Source organism: Vulpes vulpes, unplaced genomic scaffold, assembly GCF_048418805.1.
Source record: "Vulpes vulpes isolate BD-2025 unplaced genomic scaffold, VulVul3 u000000899, whole genome shotgun sequence".
In the NCBI taxonomy this organism is placed as follows: Eukaryota; Metazoa; Chordata; class Mammalia; order Carnivora; family Canidae; genus Vulpes; species Vulpes vulpes.
In genome coordinates, this window is record NW_027325780.1 from 4638539 (window position 1) to 4662470 (window position 23932).

The window sequence follows — 23932 nt, forward strand, 5'->3', positions numbered from 1 at the left end:
GGCAATTCCTCAAAAAGTCAAACATGGAGGGATGCCTCGGTGGCTCAGTACTCGAGCATCTGCCTTTGGCTCAGGTGATCCTGGGGTCCTGAGATTGAGTCCTGCATCAGACTCCCCACAGGGAACCTGCTTCTCCCTCTGCCTATGTCTCTGCCTGTCTGTGTCTCTCATAAATAAATTTTAAAAATCTTTTTTTTTAAGATTTTATTTATTTATTCATGAGAGGCACAGACAGAGAGGCAGAGACACAAACAGAGGAAGAAGCAGGCTTCATGCAGGGAGCCTGATGCGGGACTTGATCTGGGACCCCGGGATCACTTCCTGGGCCAAAGGCAGGCACTAAACCACTAAGCCACCCAGGGATCCCTAAATTTTAAAAATCTTAAAAAAAAAAAAAAAAAAAGTTAAACATGGAGTTACTGCATGACCTGACAGTTGCATTCTTATATATAAAACACACGTTCACATAAAAACTAGTACATGAAAATTCATAGCAGCACTGTTCATAATAGCCAATAAATGAAAATAGTTCCAGTGTTCATCAACTGACAGATGGGTATACAAAATGAGGTACATCACTACAATGGACTATTGAGCCATAAAAAGGGATAAAATACTAATACATGTTACAACATGGATGAACCTTGAAATAATGTGCCAAGTGAAAGAAGCCAGACACAAAAGCCACATATTACATGATTCCGTGTGTACACAACGTCCCAAATGGTCAAACCTACAGGCACAGGGATACCTGGGTGGTTCAAGTGGTTAAGTGACCAACTCCTGATTTCGGCTCAGGTCATGAAATCAGGGAGATCAAGCCCCAAGTTGGGCTCGTCCTGGGTGTAGAGCTTGCTTAAGATTCCTTCTCTTCTCTCTCTCCCTCTGCCCCTCCTGTCTCAAAGAAACCACTAAGGGATGGCTGGGTTGCTCAGAGGTTGAGCGTCTGCCTTTGGCTCTGGGCATGATCCCGGCGTCCAGGATCAAGTCTCACATTGGGCTCCTTATGGGGAGCCTCTTTCTCTCTTTCTCCCTCTGCCTATGTCTCTGACTCTCTCTCATGAATAAATAAATAAAACCTAAAAGGAAAGAAAGAAAGAAAAGAAAGAAAAGAAAAGAAAAGAAAAGAAAAGAAAAGAAAAGAAAAGAAAAGAAAAGAAAAGAAAAGAAAGAAACCTAAAAAATCTATAGACACAGAAAGTAGATTAGGGGTTACCAGGCATTGGAGGGAGGAGGGTATAGGGAATGATGGCTAATGGATACAGGATTTCTTTTGATGTGATGAGAATGTTCTGGATTTTGGGGCACCTGGCTAGCTATGTTGGTGGAGCAAGCAACTCTTGATACTGGGGTTGTTGAGTTCAAGCCCCATGTTGAGTGTAGAGATTGCTTAAAAATAAAATCTTAGAAAAAAAAAATAATAAAAATAAAATCTTAGGAAAAAAAAAAGAAAAAAAAGAAAATGTTCTGGATTTAGATGGTTGTGATGGTTTCACAACTCTGAGAATTACTAAATCCACTGAAATGTATACTTTTAAAGCATGAACTTTATGGTATACAAATTATATCTCAATTTATTTTAGCAATTATTATTTTTAAATATTTTATTTATTTATTCATGAGAGACACAGAGAGAGAGAGAGGCAGAGACACAGGCAGAGGGAGAAGCAGCCTCCATGCAAGGGAGCCCGATACTTGATCCCCGGTCTTCAGGACCACACCCTGGGCTGAAGGCAGCGCCAAACCGCTGAGCCACCTGGGCTGCCCTATATCTCAATTTTTAAAATTACTATCTAGGTGTCATAGTTCAGAAACTAAGAAATTAGACAACTTTCAGTTGTCTCTGAGTGTAGGATTTATGAGAATGAACAGTCTCTCCGCAGCATGACTATAAGAGAAGCAGACTCATGGAAAGAGGGAGTGTTTCAAGCCATGTCAAGAAAGGGAACATACTCTATATGATGCAGCCAAGGATGAAGAGGATTCAGTGGAAGAATTCTAAGAGTGTTAGTCGGAAAAGCCAGGAGAAGAAGTGTAAAACAGTAATGAAGAGGGGTGCCTGGCTGGCCCAGTCCGTAGAGCATACAACTCTTGGTCTCCAGGGTCAGGAGTTAGAGCCCCAGGTTACTTAAAACAATAACAAAACAAACAAACAAACAAACAAAAACACAGTAATGAAGATGAGACTTGGAAAGAGATGGGTGTGGAGCACAGACCTTTGCATTCCAGGAAGTTAAAAAAGAAAAGAACTCAGAACACTTTGGAAACAGCAATAAAGTATCAGGCAAATTGAAAGGTAATTTAATTTAGCACAAGAAAGGGAATGAAACACAAGAAGGGAATGCAACTCATAGAAGCTCAGCTTTGTTGTCCAAGAGGCACAATAAAACACCAAGTAGCCCTTAACATGATACAATTATGAGTTTGCACATTCACCAGTTAATGGTACACCTTACTTCTAAGCATGGTGCCTGACACTTAGTAAATGTGCAGTGAATGTTTTTAAAAATCAATTTCTTTACCTCTATATCAAGAATATCTAATATCTACACATTTTTTAGCTGTGCACTTAAAACGACAATAAAGGTCACCTTACATTACAGGGAGTATTCTATTTTCCATACTGAGATGTTAGTCATTTCATTGCTAACTTTCTAAGACCCAATGACCAATGTATACATGGAATAAAAAAGAAAAAAATATAAATTATATGTATGTATAATCATTACACAAGTTTTTTTCAGCTTAAGATCCATTTTCTCTAACTTGGAATATTATTAAAAGCAGATAACAAACTTTAGTTTACTATAATTGTTTTCAATTGATGCTATAACAAATTGCCATAAACTTAATGGCTCAAACAATACAAATATATTATCTTAAAGTTCTGCAAGCCAGAAGTCTGAAACGAGTCTCCCTGGCCAAGAATCAAGGTCTCAGCAGAGCTGCCTTCTTTTCTACAGGATCTACGGGAAAATCTGTTTCTGTGCCTTTTGCAGTTCTCTAGCGGTCCCCTTCCTCCATCTTAAAAGCCAGCAATGACAGGTGGAGATCTTCTCATATCACCTCATTCTGACCTCCTCTTTTGCATTCCTGTTCCACTTCTAAGAAACTTTGGGATTATACTGGACCCACCGGAATAACCCAGGATAATCTCTCCATCTCAAAGTCCTTAATCACACCTGCAAAGTCCCTTTTGCCCTCCAAGGTAAGATTCACAGTTTGTGGTAATTGAGATGTGAACATCCTTGGGGGGGCTATTATTCTGCTTACCACAGTTAATCAATACGATGTTAATAAAGCAGTCCTAACACATCCAATGCATTTATTCAAATGTATTAGAATTATTTGGCTTTGAAAACATAGCCAATGTAGGTTGTACTGTCTGAAAAGAGGAAAGTTCCTAACTTGTATGAACAAACAACTGGGTATTAGAGAAATATAACTGAAAAAAGAGGCTCTGAGGTTAAACAAGCAATACTAACACCTTTAAAAAGCTGATCTGCTTTGCTTTGTTTAAAGACGTGGGGCACCTAGGTGGCTCAGTGGTTGAGCATCTGCCTTTGGCTCAGGTCATGATCCCAGGGTTTTTGGACTGAGTCCTGCATAAAGCTCCATGGAGGGAGCCTGCTTCTCCCTCTGCCTGTGCCTCTGCCTATCTGTGTTTCTCATGAATAAATAAATGAGACCTTAAAAAAAACAAAAAATAAAAAACGTTAGACCTCGTATTTCACTGAGCTGGTAAAGGCATTAAGTCAGGGCAAGCTGGTGGAGGAGTAGGGTCCTCAGCTCACCAGCCCCACCAACTTACCTAGAAAACTTTCAAACCATCCTGAACACCTATGATATCGACCTGAGATTTAAAGAGATAAGTCAAATAAACTGAAGAATTAAGAGAAATCACTAGTAGAATCAGAGCTTTCTAAACACGGCACTTGCAACAGTTTGAGCCAAGAGGAAAGCAGGGTACTGTAGAAGATGGGAAGTTATTTAACAATTTTTTAAAATTAATAATTATTTATATTAAAACTTCACCCTAGGGAAGCCTGGGTCAGTAGTTGAGCTCCTGCCTTCAGCTCAGGGTGTAATCCTGGAGTCCCAGGATTGAGCCCCACATTCGGCTCCCTACATAGAGCCTACTCTCTCTGCCTCTGTCTCTGTCTCTGCCTCTCTCTGTGTCTATCATGAATAAATAAATAAAATATTTTTAAAAAATAATTAATTAAAGAAATAAAACTTCACCCTAATGTTTCTACTAAGTATTTGGAAAAAAAAAAAAACCAAAAAACCCAGAACTCAGGATATAAAATCAATGCCCAGAAATCAGTGGCATTTTTCTACACTAATAACAATGAGACTGAAGAAAGACAAATTAAAGAATCAATCCCATTTACAATTGCACCCAAAAGCATAAAATACCTAGGAATAAACCTAACCAAAGAGGTAAAGGATCTATACCCTAAAAACTACAGAACACTTCTGAAAGAAATTGTGGAAGACACAAAGAGATGGAAAAATATACCATGCTCATGGATTGGAAGAATTAGTATTGTGAAAATATCTATGCTACCCAGGGCAATTTACACATCCAATGCAATCCGTGGCTTCCTTCAGAGAGTTGGAACAAATCCTCTTAAGATTTGTGTGGAATCAGAAAAGACCCCGAATAGCCAGGGGAATATTGAAAAAAGAAAACCAGAGCTGGGGGCATCACAATGCCAGATTTCAGGTTGTACTACAAAGCTGTGATCATCAAGACAGTGTGGTACTGGCACAAAAACAGACAGATAGATCAATGGAACAGAATAGAGAACCCAGAAATGGGCCCTCAACTCTATGGTCAACTAATATTCGACAAAGCAGGAAAGCATATTCCCTGGAAAAAGGACAGTCTCTTCAGTAAATGGTGCTGGGAAAATTGGACAGCCACGTGCAGAAGAAGGAAACTAGACCATTCTCTTACACCAGACACAAAGATAAACTCAAAATGGTGAAAGATCTAAATGTCAGACAAGAATCCATCAAAATCCTAGAGGAGAACCCAGGCAACACCCTTTTTGAACTTGGCCACAGTAACTTCTTGCAAGACACATCTATGAAGGCAAGGGAAACAAAAGCAAAAATGAACTACTGGGACTTAACCAGGATAAAAAACTTCTGCACAGCAAAAGAAACAGTCAACAAAACTAAAAGACAACCTACAGAATGGGAGAAGGTATCTGCAAATGACATACCAGATAATGGGCTAGTATCCAACATCTATAAAGAACTTATTAATAAACTCAACAGCAAAGAAACAATCCAATCATGAAATGAGCAGAAGAAATGAACAGAAATTTCACCAAAGACATACACATGGCCAACAAGCACATGCATAAATGCTCCACATCACTTGCCATCAGGGAAATAACAAATCAAAACCGCAATGAGATACCACCTCACACCAGTGAGAATGGTGAAAATTAACAAGACGGGAAACAACAAATGTGGAGTGGATGTGGAGAAAGGGGAACCCTCTTGCACTGTTGGTGGGAATGTGAACTGGTACAGCCACTCTAGAAAACTGTGTGGAGGGTCTTCAAAGAGTTAAAAATAGAACTACCCTACGACCCAGCAATTGCACTGCTGGGGATTTACCCCAAAGATACAGATGCAGTGAAACGGCAGGACACCTGCACCCCAATGTTTATAGCAGAAATGTCCACAATAGGCAAACTGTGGAAGGAGCCTCGGTGTCCTTCGACAGATGAATGGGTAAAGAAGATGTGGTTTATATATGCAATGGAATATTATTACTCAGCCATTAGAAATGATGAATACCCACCATTTGCTTCAATGTGGATGGGACTGGAGGGTATTATGCTGAGTGAAGGAAGTCAACTGGAGAAGGACAAACATTATATGGTTTCATTCATACAGGGAATATAAAAAATAGTGAAAGGGATTAAAGGGGAAAGGAGAGAAAAGGAGTGGGAAAGGAGTGAGGAAGGGAGAGAAAGGAGTGAGGGTGACAGAACACCTAACTCTGGGAAACGAACAAGGGGTGGTGAAAGGGGAGGTGGGCGGGCCGATGGGGTGACTTGTTGACATGCACTGAGGGGGGCACTTGACGGATTGAACTCTGGGTGTTATAGTATATGTTGGCAAACTGAACTCCAGTAAATATATATATATTAAAAAAAGTAAAAAAACGGTTTATAACATCAGACTTATAATGCCCAGACTGAATGGAGGGACAAAAAGATTAGAGGCAAAGAATACAGTTTGGAGATAGTGGTGGTTTTAAACTATGTCCAAAACTTCTTTGATACACAACCCTTTAAAAGATGAAACCTAATTCTCCTCCTTTTAAGTGTACTCTGTATTTATTAACCTGCTTCTAACAAAATGAATGTGATAGAATTAATGGTATGTGACTTGTGAGACTAAGTCCTAAAAGGTCTTGGCTTTTTCTTTGCTCTCTTTCTAGGATTGCTTACTCTGGGAGAAGCCAGATACCATATCATAAGGATGCTCAAGCAGCCTTAGAGGGAGAGCAACATGCTGAGGTTGTGAAGCTTCCTGCCATCAGCAAAGTCAGTGAGCTATCCTGGAATCAGATCTTCCTAATCAAGCCTTCAGATGATTGTATTCTAGCTGAAATCTTGACTGGAACCTCATGAGAGATTCTGAGCCTGGTTTGGATGGGTTAAGGGGGAGGTATGAGTTCAGCACAAATCCTATAGTCTCTTCTTTGGTGGTACCAAACAAGATGGAAAGGTGCTACCAACTAGGTTGGACTTGAGTCAAAAGGCAGTTGAAGAAGATGGTGGAAGGAGGCAATTAGGAACAGGAAAACAAGAGATAAATTAACTCTTGAACATTCTGAATTTGAGATGTCTGTGAGAGATCTTGATATGGTAGAAATGTCTGTTGAACAGTCATAGGGCGTAATATATATTTAACTAGAGGTAGGATTTTTTTTTTTGTTTTTTTTTTTTGTTTTTTTTTTTTTTTGAGGTAGGATTTTTGAAAGCTATCTATACATAGCTGTTAAAACCAAAGACGTAGGGTGCCTAAGGCGGTGCAGCTGGTTAAGTGTCCAACTCCTGGTTCTAGGATCGTAAGATCAAGCCCCAGGTTGGGCTCTGCATTCAGCATGGAGTCTGCTTAAGACTATCTCTTCCTCTCCTCTTGCCTTTCTCCCCTGCATGTGTACATGTGCATGCACTCTCTCTCTCTCAAATTAATAAATACAGCTTTAAAAAAAAAAAGATACAGATAAAAATCTCTTAAAGAGAAACTGGAAGAGATAAAAATAGACTGAGTGACTTTTCCCTTAGGACATGCTCAGATTTAACACTTCACTCTATTAGTCCAGTTTATTTCTCCAAAATGCAACTATAGATAATTCATATACCATATGTATATTACATTATAGAACAGTATATCACAGTACACCTAAGTGAATTTCAAAATACCCAATTGCCCAATTCACACCCCAAATCTTCAATTGTTAATGGAAGTCACTTCATTCCATTCTTATATAATGGAAAGATCTCAACCCCTGAGATTATGTCTGTCTTAAGGCTTAGTTAGCACAGGGGTTTGCACCTAGTGCCCAATAAGTATTTACTGAAGCAACTGAAAATAAAAACTTAATAACCTTGATAAGTTAATCATTTCTAGAATATTGAGTGACTCTAAAACAAATTAATTAAAATTGCAAGAAAAATTAGGGAGAAACATCATTAAAAACAGACTTACCGATCTGTTTGTAAAACATGGATAAGATGGTCCATAGCTTGTATACCCACTTCCAAGCGGTATTTCTGCATTAAAGAAAAATATTGTTAAAGTAACTAACATCCAACTTAACAAACTTAATAAGCGATAAAGTGTTACTGACCTTAGATAACGATTTGAGAGCACGCACAGCATTTCTTCGATCATCCAGTAAAGTAGATGAAGATACTCTATCACAAAGCTTTTGAATCTGTCATGAAAAAACTAAATAGCATTAACAGAATACCAAAAAAAAAAAAAAAAAAGAAAGAAAGAAAGGAAGGAAGAAAGAAAGAAAGAAACATGAAGTACCCCCCCTAAATTTATACGATGTAATTTCAAAAAAACAAAATCAACAAATGGGATGTAATGGTATTGATCTTTTATAAATCTAAGTAACTGTTTAGGTGGTTTTATAATATTACGAACAGATTTTTCATGGAGATTTGAAAAAGAGGTGGTCGAAGAGAAGTTAAATAAGTCAAATAAACGGAAGAATTAAGAGAAATCACTAGTAGAATCAGAGCTTTCTAAACACGGCACTTGCAACAGTTTGAGCCAAGAGGAAAGCAGGGTACTGTAGAAGATGGGAAGTTATTTAACAATTTTTTAAAATTAATAATTATTTATATTAAAACTTCACCCTAGGGAAGCCTGGGTCAGTAGTTGAGCTCCTGCCTTCAGCTCAGGGTGTAATCCTGGAGTCCCAGGATTGAGCCCCACATCCGGCTCCCTACATAGAGCCTACTCTCTCTGCCTCTGTCTCTGTCTCTGCCTCTCTCTGTGTCTATCATGAATAAATAAATAAAATATTTTTAAAAAATAATTAATTAAAGAAATAAAACTTCACCCTAATGTTTCTACTAAGTATTTGGAAAAAAAAAAAAACCAAAAAACCCAGAACTCAGGATATAAAATCAATGCCCAGAAATCAGTGGCATTTTTCTACACTAATAACAATGAGACTGAAGAAAGACAAATTAAAGAATCAATCCCATTTACAATTGCACCCAAAAGCATAAAATACCTAGGAATAAACCTAACCAAAGAGGTAAAGGATCTATACCCTAAAAACTACAGAACACTTCTGAAAGAAATTGTGGAAGACACAAAGAGATGGAAAAATATACCATGCTCATGGATTGGAAGAATTAGTATTGTGAAAATATCTATGCTACCCAGGGCAATTTACACATCCAATGCAATCCGTGGCTTCCTTCAGAGAGTTGGAACAAATCCTCTTAAGATTTGTGTGGAATCAGAAAAGACCCCGAATAGCCAGGGGAATATTGAAAAAAGAAAACCAGAGCTGGGGGCATCACAATGCCAGATTTCAGGTTGTACTACAAAGCTGTGATCATCAAGACAGTGTGGTACTGGCACAAAAACAGACAGATAGATCAATGGAACAGAATAGAGAACCCAGAAATGGGCCCTCAACTCTATGGTCAACTAATATTCGACAAAGCAGGAAAGCATATTCCCTGGAAAAAGGACAGTCTCTTCAGTAAATGGTGCTGGGAAAATTGGACAGCCACGTGCAGAAGAAGGAAACTAGACCATTCTCTTACACCAGACACAAAGATAAACTCAAAATGGTGAAAGATCTAAATGTCAGACAAGAATCCATCAAAATCCTAGAGGAGAACCCAGGCAACACCCTTTTTGAACTTGGCCACAGTAACTTCTTGCAAGACACATCTATGAAGGCAAGGGAAACAAAAGCAAAAATGAACTACTGGGACTTAACCAGGATAAAAAACTTCTGCACAGCAAAAGAAACAGTCAACAAAACTAAAAGACAACCTACAGAATGGGAGAAGGTATCTGCAAATGACATACCAGATAATGGGCTAGTATCCAACATCTATAAAGAACTTATTAATAAACTCAACAGCAAAGAAACAATCCAATCATGAAATGAGCAGAAGAAATGAACAGAAATTTCACCAAAGACATACACATGGCCAACAAGCACATGCATAAATGCTCCACATCACTTGCCATCAGGGAAATAACAAATCAAAACCGCAATGAGATACCACCTCACACCAGTGAGAATGGTGAAAATTAACAAGACGGGAAACAACAAATGTGGAGTGGATGTGGAGAAAGGGGAACCCTCTTGCACTGTTGGTGGGAATGTGAACTGGTACAGCCACTCTAGAAAACTGTGTGGAGGGTCTTCAAAGAGTTAAAAATAGAACTACCCTACGACCCAGCAATTGCACTGCTGGGGATTTACCCCAAAGATACAGATGCAGTGAAACGGCAGGACACCTGCACCCCAATGTTTATAGCAGAAATGTCCACAATAGGCAAACTGTGGAAGGAGCCTCGGTGTCCTTCGACAGATGAATGGGTAAAGAAGATGTGGTTTATATATGCAATGGAATATTATTACTCAGCCATTAGAAATGATGAATACCCACCATTTGCTTCAATGTGGATGGGACTGGAGGGTATTATGCTGAGTGAAGGAAGTCAACTGGAGAAGGACAAACATTATATGGTTTCATTCATACAGGGAATATAAAAAATAGTGAAAGGGATTAAAGGGGAAAGGAGAGAAAAGGAGTGGGAAAGGAGTGAGGAAGGGAGAGAAAGGAGTGAGGGTGACAGAACACCTAACTCTGGGAAACGAACAAGGGGTGGTGAAAGGGGAGGTGGGCGGGCCGATGGGGTGACTTGTTGACATGCACTGAGGGGGGCACTTGATGGATTGAACACTGGGTGTTATACTCTAAGTTGGCAAATCAAACTCCAATAAAAAAATATATAAAATAAATAAATAAAAGCCAGAACTACATATCAAAAATTTTTACTTTTAAGTGTGTCTCAAAATCTATAAAGATGAAATGCATCTATTATAAAAGCTTCTAATAAATTTGCAGGAATTAAAGTTTATGGTGAATTTTAAAATAAACCTTCAGGCATTATTTTAATGGGGAAAAAATTGGAAATTGTCCATTAAAAGATGAAAAACTAAATAAATCATCACACGTTCTTTGGTAGTATACTATGCAGCTACTTCAAACAATTAACTGTACTGCTATGAAAATACTATGATTTAATAAACAGTGGGAAAAAGTGGCACCTGGGTGGCTTAGTCAGTTAAGTACCTGCCTTCAGCTCAAGTCATGATCCCAGGGTCCTGGGACTGAGTCCCAGATGGGACTCCCTACTTAGCTAGGAGTCTGCTTCTTCCCCTCACTCTCCCTTGTGCTCTGTCTCTTGCTTTCTCTCTCTCAAAAAATAAGTAAAACCTTTAAAATAAAAAGTGGGAAAACAAGGAAGTTGTAAAACTAGATGTAAATAATGAGCCCACTAAAGCAAAAGTATCAAACTGTATGTAAAATTGTAAAAAAAAATCTGGAGGGCCACCTGGGTGGCTCAGTCAGTTAGGTGTCAGACCCTTGATTTTGGCTCAGGTTATGATCTTGAGGTCTTGGGACTGAGCCCTGTATGGGGCTCCACACTCCGTGGGGAATCAACTGGAGGATTCTCTCTCCTTCTGCCCCTTCCCCCACTCAAGTGCTCTTTCTCTATCTCAAATAGTTATTTTTTAAAAAATCTGGAAACAGGGGATCCCTGGGTGGCTCAGCGGTTTATTGCCTGCCTTCACCCCAAGGCATGATCCTGAAGTCCCAGGATCAAGTCCCACGTCAGGCTCCCTGCATGGAACCTGCTTCTCCCTCTGCCTGTGTCTTTGCCTTTTTCTCTCTCTGTCTCTCTCATGAATAAATAAATAAAATCTTTTTAAAAAAAATCTGGAAACCTAAAACTATAAAACTTCTAGAGGTACCAGGGTGGCTGTCAGTAGAGTGTCTGACTTCAGCTCAGGTCATGGTCTTAGGTCCTAGGATGGAGCCCCACATGGGGCTTATCTGGCTTCTTGCTCAGCAGGGAGTTTGCTTGTCCCTCTGCTCTTCGCCCCACTAGTGCATGCATGTATTCTCTCTCTTTCTCAAGTTAACAAAAATCTTAAAAAACAAACAAACAAAAAAAAAAAAACAAACAAAAAAAACTTCTACAAGAAAGCATAAGAGAAAATTCTAGTGACCTTTAATTAGGCAAAGATTTCTCAGATACATACCAAGAGCACAATCCATAAAGAAAAGTAAAATAAAGTGGACCTCATCACATCTGCTCTTCAAAAGACACTATTAAGAGAATGAAAAGAGGGGCACCTGGGTGGCTCAGTCCGTTAAACCTCTGATTCTTTTTTTTTTTTTAATTTTTATTTATTTATTCATGAGACACACACAGAGAGAAGCAGAGACATAAGCAGAGGGAGAAGCAGGCTCCCTGTGGGGAGCCTCAAGTGGAGCTCAATTATAGGACCCCAGGATCACGACCTGAGCCAAGGGCAGATATTCCACCACTAAGCTACCCAGGTGCCCCATGCCTCTGATTCATGATTTCAGCTCAGGTCATGATCTCAGGGTCATGAGTTGGAGCCCTGCATCAGGCTCCATGCTGACAGTGGGGCCTGCTTAAAATTCTCACTCTCCTTCCATCCTCCATGTGCACACTCTCTCTTAAAAAAAAAAATTCATAATAGATGTAAGAATTGTCTGCACGTCTTAAAATTTAAAAAAAAAGAGAATAAGATAAACCAGAGACTAGATGAATATATGTGAAAACATCTGATAAATAATAGTTTTTAAAATCATGATACTCAGGTCCTTTAAAGTTCTAACAGTTATTATTTTAAATTATGATTCACTCTTTAGTGATGGTTCTTACTAAGATTCTATAAACAATATTTTGGCATATCACTCACACTTTTGCACCCCATGTATCTGAATTAGTGGTGTTTAAATACATATACATATAATGTGTTCCAAATTATGTTCTGCAGGCTTCTAGTGTCCCAGAAGATATTAATAGATGTCATGATCACAGAACCAGAAGGAAACACAAGGTTATACAAAATTAAATAGGGTTCTGCACTGCTGGATTTCTAAGTCTTTACTATGCTGATTTTCATTTCTTCATACTGCAGATATAGTATGATAACCAAACCTAGTCTTACTTTTTGATTTTATTCAGTCTAACTGTTCACATTTAGAAGCTATTCCTACCTTAAATCCTATTTATTTTCATAATAATTACACTGACTTTCCAAAATGCAAACAACTTTCTCTTTATTAAATAACTGGTGGATTTTTTTTCTACCACAATCTTTTTTTTTTAACCATTAGAAAAACTACGTAATTATCTCTTGAAAACATGAAGCTTGTTACCCTCAGCTAAAAGAATTTCTTAAGCCAAAAATCGTTTTCCTAACTATGACTAAAATTTTCTCTCCTTGGTTCTTCTACATCTTTTGTTAACTTTTTCTAGGTAGTTTATAACTGATACAATGAATAAGAAATTGTTTATATGCATTTTCTTCTCTTTCTTAGCCTTAGACTTCAAGCTAGGTATGGTTCTAGGTATGGGATTTCCATTTCCCGTGGAGTACTGAGTCCCAGTACCACATCGGGCTTGATTTCCAGCCTCAGCCTCATCTTTGGTTAGTGTATATAAAGATTTATGCCAAAATATGATCTTTCCTGTCTGGAAACTCTTTATTTGTTGAATGTGGACACTGGAAATCTACCTGATGCTGGAGAAACTTAGCTTTAAGAAATACTGGAGCGGACAGCCTGGGTGGCTCAGCAATTTAGCACCGCCTTCAGCCCAGGGTGTGATCCTGGAGACCAGGGATCAAGTCCCACGTTGGGCTCCCTGCATGGAGCCTGTTTCTCCCATCACCTGTGTCTCTGCCTTTCTCTCCGTGTCTCTCATGAATAAATAAATAAATAAAAATCTTAAAAAAAAAAATATTGGAGCAAGATGACCTTAATCCTAGAGCTTAGAGGGTTTGCTTTGTTTTTATTTTCAGTCTTTTTTGTTACAAATATGCTAATATTTGAGCCTTGTAAATTTTTTAAAAAGCTTTGAGATATACACACAGATCTCAGTTGCTATTAAGACAAATACAAGTTAAAATAGCAGTGAGATTATTTTTACCTACCAGACTCACTAAGATTAAAATTAAAATAATAGTACCAAATACTTTTTTTTTTTTTTTAAGATTTTATTGCTGAGCCACCAGGGCTACTCAAGAAAATGTTTTTTTAAAACAGAGCGACTGGAGTGCCTGGGTGGCTCAGTTGGTTAAGCACCTGACTCTAAATTTCAGCTCAGGTCGTGATTTCAGGGTCATGAGGTTAAGACCTGTGGAGTCCCACATCAGGCCCTGCACTCAGATTCCCTCTCTCCCTCTGTCCCTCCCCCTGCTTTTACGCACTGTCCCTAAGTAAATAAATAAAATCTTAAAAACAAACAACTATCCATGATAGGCAAGGATATAGATTAATTAGCTTGCTTATATTCTATCAGAGGGAAAGTAACCTAAAAAGTGGAAATTTGGCAAAAAATACTACAACTTAAAATGTTCAGACTCTTTCTTTATCAGGCATTCCTACTTTTAGGAATTTTTGCTTTTAAAAACACCCCCACAATTATAAAATGCTTTATACTAGGATGTTCTTTGTAGCAGTACTTTTAATAGCTAAGAAGGAAATCCAGCTTCTGCCACGTAAGAATATAATAAGTCCAGGATCACACCCTGAGCTGAAGGCAGATGCTCAACCACTGAGCCACCCAGGCATCCCTATTTCTTTTCTAATGAGTTCAAAGTATGTTTCAACAGCTCTGATTAATGAGCAAATCACTATTTTTAGGTAGTTGCAAATCATCTGCCTTCCACTCAGGTCATGATCTCAGGGTCCTGGGATGTGGCCCCATATGGGGCTCCCCACTCAGTGGGAAATCTGCTTCTTCTTCTCCCCCTGCCCCACCCCTGCTCATGCTGCTTCTCTCTCTTCTCAAGTAGATAAAATGTTTTAAAAATATATTAAAATTAATCACTATTTTGAAGTGTATTATTTATACTTCTAGAAATAAAATTCATTTTTTTTTTAATTTGGGAAAATATCTCTCAAAACTATTTTTAGGGGCACTTGGGTGGCTCAGTTAAGCATCTGCCTTCAGCTCAAGTCATGATCCTGCAGTCCTGGGATCAAGCCCCACATCACATCGGGCTCCCTGCTCAGCAGGGAGTTGGCCTCTCCCTCTCTCTGTCCTCTCCACTTGTGTTCTCTAAGTAAATAAGATATTAAAAAAAAAAAAAAAAAAAAAAAAAAAAAAAGATGGGATGCCTGGGTGGTTCAGTGGCTGAGCATCTGCCTTTCACTCAGGGCATGGTCCCACAGTCCCAGGATCGACTCCCACATCGGGCTCCCTCCATGGAACCTGCTTTCTCCTTCTGCCTGTGTCTCTGCCTCTCTCTCTGTGTCTCATGAATAAATAAATAAAATCTTTAAAAAAAAGAGAGAGACTATTTTTAAGAATATAAGTATGCTTTTTATCTATTGAAACTGGGTTTTAATGCTAAGTACATATTCTTCTATGTTGGGGATTTTAATCAGAACTTTCTCTCTAGCAACTTAAGATAAACTCAAAGCAGTCAAGCATACTGCAAGGCAATGAGAAAGCAAATATAGAACTTATTTACCTAGAACAATTAGATTGAGCTATTTCAGATACCTTTGGTCAGGCATCAAAATGGTCTTTTCATTTTAATTATTTTTGAGAGTAATCCAAAATTAATTATAAGCGTCTCTGTCTTCTTAAACAAAGAAACATAATTACAAGCTTTCTTAGCATTTAAACTTAAGTCCTCTCCAATATTTTACACAGGGATGTCTTAGGTGTTAAACGAAGTAATGAACATAAAAGACTGCTTATACACGGCACCTATAAATGATCAATAAATGTTAACAAACTTTAGTATTACCAAGATTCTTATGACTTTTTGTATTATTCTTCTATCAGGCTTTTGGATGCCATTTTTATCAGAAACGTTTTTAACAGACCATTCAAATTTTGTAGATTTTAATTTGCTACTGAGCAAAAATTTGATCATTAAGCTGGATACTAATACAATTTTTCTATAACAAAAAAATCACACAGGCTTGAAATCAAGACTGAGTACATGGACCTTGCAACTTCTACTTTTGCTAAGGAAAGCTTAGTACTTTCTGTTAATATTCCAGATGGCTGAAGTTTCTGAATAAGTGATTTCTCTTTAATGAAGTGCTACACTTACAGACAACTGAAACCTAATGAAAGGAAAACATATATAATAATCAAGTTCCAAACCTTACAAAGATTTAGCCATGTTTTAGGCCCAAAACACTGTCATATATTTTTTAGTTGATAGTTACCAAGCAAAAATTTTCTGGCACAAGAATGCTTAACTTGTATTTAAAAATTATAGATCTCAAAGACCATTAATGCCATTTATTCCTTACTTAAAAAACCAACTCAATGCATATACTTGTTCCTGATTTTCCATTTCTCCCTTCATTTATTAGAACCCTCAGTGTTTTAGCTGGGCACATGACTGCTTACCTAGACTATTTTCCAAGTCTTTTTTGCCTCTAGGCACAGACAGTGATTATATTCCAGCCAATGAGTTGTTAGTACCTTCTAGGTCATGTCCTTGTCCTTAAAAGGAAGCTATTTGTTCTTCACTCCTCCTTCCCTGAACTTGGAACTTCAACCTGGTGTTAATGAGGCAGATTCAACAATTCCAACAAGAGCAGCATCCTAGGGGATGGCAGAACAAGATAAAAAGCAACACCTGGGCCTCTGGACCACCCTGAGGAGAACTACCCTATCTAATTGCTTTCTAATTGGACTTTAATTGGAAAAAGACATAAATTTTTATCTTTAAACCCATTTTCTGGCCTCTGTTATACAGCTGATGCAATACCTAAACTAATAAACTCATTTTACAGAAGAAATTAAGGCTCAGAAACAAAGCAATACACCCCAAAATAAACCCAAGCTATAGATGTCTCACTCCAAAGCCCATACTCTAACAGCCTATTTTGTCTCCTACTCAGAAAAATGTGAATCTGAGTTACTGTTGCAAACTACATGGACCACGAGATTTTATATATATATATATATATAAAATAAACATATATATATGATAAACATATATATATAAAAACAGAAATGCAGTTTTTTTAAAAAGATTTTATTTATTAAAAAAAAAAAAGATGTTATTTATTTATTCATGAGAGACCGAGAGAGACAGAGAGAGAGGCAGACACAGGCTGAGGGAGAAAGAGGCTCCATGCAGGGAGCCAGATGTGGGACTCGATCCCAGGTCTCCAGGATCAGGCCCTGGGCTGAAGGTGGTGCTAAACCGCTGACCACCTGGGCTGCCCTGAAATGCAGTTCTTATGAATACGTTTTACTTACACTACAGCCTACTAAGGACCCTAATAAACCTTTGACTTAACTGCTCAGCCAGAGTAGTCCCTTGTTCTAAGAGTTGGAGCTTTACTTCGGGAAAGCCGTTTAATTAGAAGCTACCAAAAAAGAAAAAAATCAGGTATTAAAAAATAGCACCTCAGAAAAAATAGTACCTCAGAAAAACTTAAAAATATACTCAGTTTAAAAAAAAAAAGGATTTTATTTTTACGTAATCTCTACACCCAGCATGGGGCTCAAACCCACAATCCCAAGATCAATAGTTGCACACTTCACCGACTGAGTCAACCAGGCACCCCAATATATATACTCACTCTTTTAGAATTAACTTGGTTGAGATAATAAGGACAAACTGGAATGGACAGAAATTAGAGAGAAAAAATATGTCAGCTCATTGTAACAGACAAGGCATAAGAGTAAGAAAAATATATTAGGGTGGTGGTAATGGGCAAAGAGCTGAAAGGATAAGTAAGGCAAAAGAATAATTCAAAGAACTGAATTTAAGAGGCTGGGGCTCTAAAGAATGAAACATCTGGAACAGCCACTGTTTGGGATTCAACTTCTATAGCTTTTCCTTAAACAAACATGTAATCAAACATTATTTTTTAAAAGATATAATTAGAAAATCAAAAAACAGCAGTGATTAAGCTATCTGAAGTTTGATATCGTGAATCAGCAATCATTCTTCTATACATCAGCAAATACTCTGGGTTTTGGCAAGGACAAAGGTCAAAGTACCAATATATCTGAAGAATTCAGTATCATAACCCTAGGTGGGCGATTTCATTCATTCAGCAAATATTAGAGTGCTGCTACTGTCATGGGAGCTATGATCAGTGCAACCAGAAAGTAGCAGTCAGTGACAAGTTCAGAAACTAAGCATTTAGAAACTTATACAACAGCTATATAATTTTGTATTTAATAAAAAAGGGCTTAATATTTTTTTTTAATTTTTATTTATTTATGATAGTCATACAGAGAGAGAGAGAGAGAGGCAGAGACACAGGCAGAGGGAGAAGCAGGCTCCATGCACCGGGAGCCTGATGTGGGATTCGATCCCGGGTCTCCAGGATCGCGCCCTGGGCCAAAGGCAGGCGCCAAACCGCTGCGCCACTCAGGGACCCCGGCTTAATATTTTTATACACATGATTATGTATACGTATAGTCATTCCATTTTCCTAGCAATTCAGTTTTATTGTATCTTACAAAAGTATTGGTCTGTGATTAACTGCATAAAAAAAAAACAACTAAAGCAACTGGTCTTTAACCACAGACAGCTGAAATATTATTAAATATTGAGAAATATTATTAAAGTGCTTAACATTTTGCAAGGCACTGCAAAATTCTACTCTGGGGCAATAGCCAGTAAGCCACTATGGAAGGTATCTATTCTAATGAAAAGATAAAGACAAGGAGACTATAAAAAAAAGACCAGAAAGATAAAAAGAGAAAGTAATAGGCATGACAAAGGAAATAATCAGGAAAATGAGATAGTGATTAGGTGGAGAGTACTTTACATAACCTAGTTGGTCAGAGGGCCTCAAGTCAATCACTGATTTGGATATAGTCCGAAGTGTGGGTAATACAGTAACAAGAACAAAGTAGGGAAGCAGAGTGAATATTTATGTTACTACCATCAGAAGAGAAAAAGGCAGTATTTTAAAGGATAAATTTATTCACTGTCTCAAATGGGATCCTGAGGTGAGGGACTTTGTTACTACCAACTCACTATCTCAGAAACCAACCAAAGAAGCCAACTTGTAGTTTGAAGCAAAATTCATAAATTAACTGGGTTTGAAGTCACAAACTCTTGTCTGAGTACTATGCAACACTCTCATCAACATGATGGGAGAGCTGGAAAGGAAGTAAAAGGTTTAAATCCCACATATTATAATACCATCTTCTTATCTAAAAATTAACATTTTGCTGTAATTATTGATCTAAAGAGTGACGTACAATACAAAAGAAATTAATCCAGTCTACTTTGTTAAAAAGTCAGAAATATGGATGCCTGCGTGGCTCAGTGATTGAGTATCTGCCCTTGGCCCAGGGAGTGATCCTGGAGTCCCAGGATCAAGTTCTACATCAGGCTCCCTGCATGGAGCCTCCCTCTGCCTGTATCTCTGCCTCTCTCTCTGTGTCTCTCTCATGAATAAATAAATAAAGTCTTAAAAAAAAAAAAAACGTCAGAAATGTTTGTCACTAGGTTTTTTACCAAAACAGTATTATCTCAGCAGACTACCAAGGCACATTTCAGGTGACCATTCTATACCCTTGAAACAAGTAACCTTCCTGAATTTCACTGCCTGAGTAGAGAGATATAAATATAGCCAAGACATGTTAAGGTCACAGAACAGAAAACTGGTAACAACAAAAGAAGATACTTTAGCCCATTTGCTTCAAACAAAGAAATTTATAAAATTTTTAAAATTGTGTGGGGAAAAAATCTATGTTTACTAATTAGTGAATAGAAAAATCCTAATACCCGGACACCTGGGTGGCTGAGCATCTGCCTTCTGCTCAGGGCGTGATCCTGAGGTCCTGGCATCGAGTCCCACATCAGGTTCCTTGCAGGGAGCCTGCTGCTCCCTCTGCCTGTGTCTCTGCCTCTCTCTGTGTCTCTCATGAATAAATAAATAAAATCTTGAAAGAAAGATAGAAAAAGAAATAAAAGAAAGGTCCTAATACCTACCATTACATTTTCTAAAAGATTTATTTACCTATGGGGGGGGGGGCACAGGGAGACAGAGAGGATCTCAAGTAGACTCCCCACTGAGCACAGAGTCTGACCTAGGGCTCAAGGACCCTCAGATCATGACAGGAGCCAAAACCGAGTCAGCCACTTAACTGACAGAGACGCCAAGGCACCTCTATTAAATTTTTTAAAAAACCAAATATCGGGTGCCTGGGTGGCTCAGTTGGTTAAGCGTCTGCCTTTGGTTCAGGTCACGATCTCAGGGTCCTAGGATGGAGCCCCACCCCGTGCTCCCTGCTCAGCAGAGAGCCTGCTTCTCCCTCTGCTGTTCCTCCTGCTTGTGCATGCTTGCTCTAATAAATAAAGAACATTTTTTAAAAAACCAAATATCTTAAAAAAGAAACTCATTTGTATAATGAACATACTGGTAATTGCAAAGAAAACATTCTGGAAGTTTGGATGCCAAACTTCACTAGTGATTACCCTCCAGTAATGGGAAAAGAGACTATGAAGGGAAGAAGGAAGAGGCAATTTTAGAATACATACTGATATGAATTATTTATAATAAGCATGTTTTCACTATTGCTTCAGTAAATAAACAGTAAAAATTTAAAGAAATTTCCAGGGACACCTGGGTGGCTCAGTGGTTAAGCATCTGGCTCAGGTCATGATCCTGGGATTGAGTCCTACATCAGGCTCCCTGGAGGGAGCCTACTTCTCCCTCTGCCTTTGTCTCTGCCTCTCTCTCTGTGTATCTCTCATGAATAAATAAAATCTTTAAAAAATATAAAAATAAAAAAATAAAAAAATTTCCAGAATATATTAGACCTAGCTTTTATTTTATTATGTGCTCCATCATAGCACCTGATGACTTACTGTTCTTCTACTTTCCAAATACAGTTGATTCTTGTTATTCATGGTAGTTCTATGTTCTGTAAGTGACTAAGAACGATGAATTAGCAGATACTGAACCTTTGCATTTAAGAGAAATACAAGGGCTGGGTTCCTATGAGCCTGTGGTCACATTTTCCTCAATCAATCCAATACATAACCTTGTTTTATGTGTATTTCTTTAAAGACATCTTTTTCAATATATGTCCTTGATTCATTAACAGTGAACTCACAGCTAGCTACCAGCACTTTACTCATGCTTGAAGGAAGCTTATCTAACACACACATTTTCTCTGTGAGAACATCACAGCCTTCTTGTGCTTAAGAACACGAGACAGAGCTTCAGCATTATACTGAGGGTCATTTTTAACAGTGAAATCACAAACAAAAAGCACAAAAGTGCAAGAAACACAACACTAAATAGACTGTGAAAAGGACGCTAGTTTAATATAAGAGTTGAAACAAAAAGGCAGAATACCTCGTTTGACCTCAATTAGGGATATACACATCAGGTGACTTAAAATTTTCACTGCCCTACTCATGTCCACAAATGACCTGAAAGTGCTACATGTATTAATTTTGAAGTTACATAAATTAAATAAAATAGTTAAATTTCAGCACATAGATGAACTTGCAAATATGGAATCCATGAATAACAAGGATTGACTGAACCCTAAATATAATCTAAGTCCTTTTCATCACCTGCAAGATGAAAAATAAACTAGATACTTAAGACTCAAAACTTAGAATAAGTTAAAAATACTCAATTTTACCTAGTAAGTAATAATGTATTTGTTTGGTATGCTATTTGAAAAATCTATTTGGCCTATATGATGTTTAAAATAATTTTTAAGCCAACATTTCAAAATTGAAAGATTTCATATAAAAATTCAGATTTCCACCTTTTCTTGAAGAAAATTAGCCTGATAGCTAAACAGCTAATACTGTATTTCACACAATTTAAGAAGCCATCAATTATAAGATCCATCATTTTTTTAAATAATCTCTATGCCCAATGTGGGGCTTGAACTCACAAACCCCAGGTTGAGAGTCATGTACTCTATTGATTGAGCCAGCCAGGTGTCCCAAGATCCACCATTTTTTAATGTAACACCAAGGAAAAAGAAATATTGCCAATTATAATTGCATGATGCAATCTGATTTCAGAGATGTTTGTATGCTAATGTGCATCTCAGAATTGTTAAAATACGGCAATACACAGCACTTAGTATGTGCCAGTTGGTTCTAAAGATCTATAAACTTTTAAATTTATTTAATCTACACAAAATCCTATATAATAGACATTATTATTATTCATATTTTTTTCCAAAATTTTTATTTATTTGAGAGAGAGAGAGGGAGAGAGAGAGAACAAAAAGTGCAGGGAGGGGCAGAAGGAGAGGGAGAAGCAGGTTCCCTGCTGAGCAGGGAACCCAACGTGGGACTCAATCCCAGGACTCTGGGCTTGATCCCAGGACACTGAGATGACTTGAACTAAAGGCTGACACTTAACCAGCTGAGCCACCCAGGTGCCCCTATTATACAATTTTAGATGTAAGAAACAGAGGCACAGTAGGTAAATCCAAGTCCACAAAACTAGTAAGTGGTTGGATGGAATTCAAAGCCATGCAGTTTGAGTGCTTAGCCATTACATTAAATTGGCTCTCTGAGCCTACATTTCTGGAGGCCTACTGGTTGGAATTGAGCTCCATCTACACTGTCAAGTCAGGATATGCAGGCTCCAGTTTCAGCCAGAGCCCTGCTCTCTTCTAACCTGACCTGCTGGATTGAACAATGTTATCCAACTGACACCTTTGGGATTTGAGTTTGACTTTTGCATTAAACAACAGAATACCAATTAGTAACAAAAAACAGGTTTTTTGTTTTTAAGATATGTATTTGGGAGAGACAGAGAGAGAGAGAGAGAAAATGCACAAGCATAAGGAGGAAGAGCAGCAGAGAGAAGGGGAGAAGCAGGCTCTCTGCTGAGCAGGGAGCCCGGGGTGGAGCTCATCCCAGAACCCTGTGATCATGACCTGAGCTGAAGGCAGACAATTGACTGAGTCATCCAGGTGTTCCCCCCACCCCCCCCCCAAAAAAAAAAACAGTTCAAAGAGTAAAAAACATATTTGAATAAAATTTAACCCAGAGTTAGTTTTATTTAGAAGGACCAGAAAATGGTAATAAGGAAAAACTCAAAAACTTCAATTAATTTACATTATGCTAAATATTAGGTGCTCTGAGAGAAATACAATGATGAATTAGACATGTATTCCATTATCAAGATGCTTTTATAGTCTGAGTATAGTGTAGTTAACAAAGTAACTGAAAATCTGATATTTTAAATAATTCTAATAAAGTGACTATGTTGGGCAGCCCAGGTGGCTCAGCAGTTTAGCGCCGCCTTCAGCCCAGGGTGTGATCCTGGAGACCCAGGATTGAGAGTCATGTCGGCTCCCTGCATGAAACCTGATTCTCCCTCTGCCTGTGTCTCTGCCTCCTACCCGCCCCCCCCCCCCCCCCCCCCCGTGTCTCTCATGAATGAATAAATAAAATCTTTTTTTTTAAAGTGACTTTTAATATGCAAAGATCTCTAAGACATATCAATGAAAAAATAAGCTGCAAAACACTATAAATAGTATATCATTTATGAAAAAAGATAAATAAGTTCATACAAATATATAATTCTATATTGTACAAATGCAGAATTACTCATAAAACTCTGGAAGGATTTATATCACCTTAAGAATCACAGTTATTTCTGAGGGCACCTGGGTGCCACAGCTGGTTGAGGGTCCGACTCTTGGTCTCAGCTCAGGACGTGATCTCACGGTTGTGAGACTGACCCCCACGATGGGCTCCAGCTCAGCATGGAGACTGCTTGGGATTTCCTCTCCCTCTCCCCCTACTCCCGGCTCACACAAGTTCACTCGCTCTCTCTCAAATAAATAAGTCTTAAAAAAAAAAATCATGGTTATTTCTGGAAAGAAACTGAAATTAAAGATGGTAGTCAAGGGGCCTTAAACTTTACTAGTATTACTTGCCATTTTGTGTCATGAAAAAATTAAAAAGCTAATTAATAAAATAATATGTATAACAATGTAACTCATGGAGAGGATTATGTATCGGAATTCTTCCTTGAGGGGATCCCTGGATGGCTCAGCGGTTTGGCACCTGCCTTCAGCCCGGGGTGTGGTCCTGGAGTCCCGGGATCGAGTCCCACATTGGGCTCCCGACACG

The 23932-nt window shown here is 38.2% G+C and overlaps 1 protein-coding gene across 11 annotated transcripts in view; it reads right to left on the reverse strand.

Moving 5' to 3' along the window:
* The window catches only part of USO1 (USO1 vesicle transport factor), a 91537-nt gene that overhangs the window by 59278 nt on the left and 8327 nt on the right, over positions 1 to 23932 (reverse strand). For 5 of the 11 annotated variants that reach the window (XM_025992974.2, XM_072745455.1, XM_072745450.1 and 2 more), the window contains 2 exons: positions 7889 to 7975; positions 7747 to 7811 (listed from right to left, as the gene is read on the reverse strand). The exons of 2 other annotated variants lie outside the window; for them this stretch is intronic. In XM_025992974.2, coding sequence (XP_025848759.1) covers positions 7747 to 7811; positions 7889 to 7975 — 152 coding nt within the window. Of the gene's footprint in view, positions 1 to 7746; positions 7812 to 7888; positions 7976 to 16308; positions 16386 to 19591; positions 19750 to 23932 lie in introns of those variants that run through there. 4 more of the 11 variants (XM_072745448.1, XM_072745447.1, XM_072745453.1 and 1 more) reach the window with 3 other exon arrangements.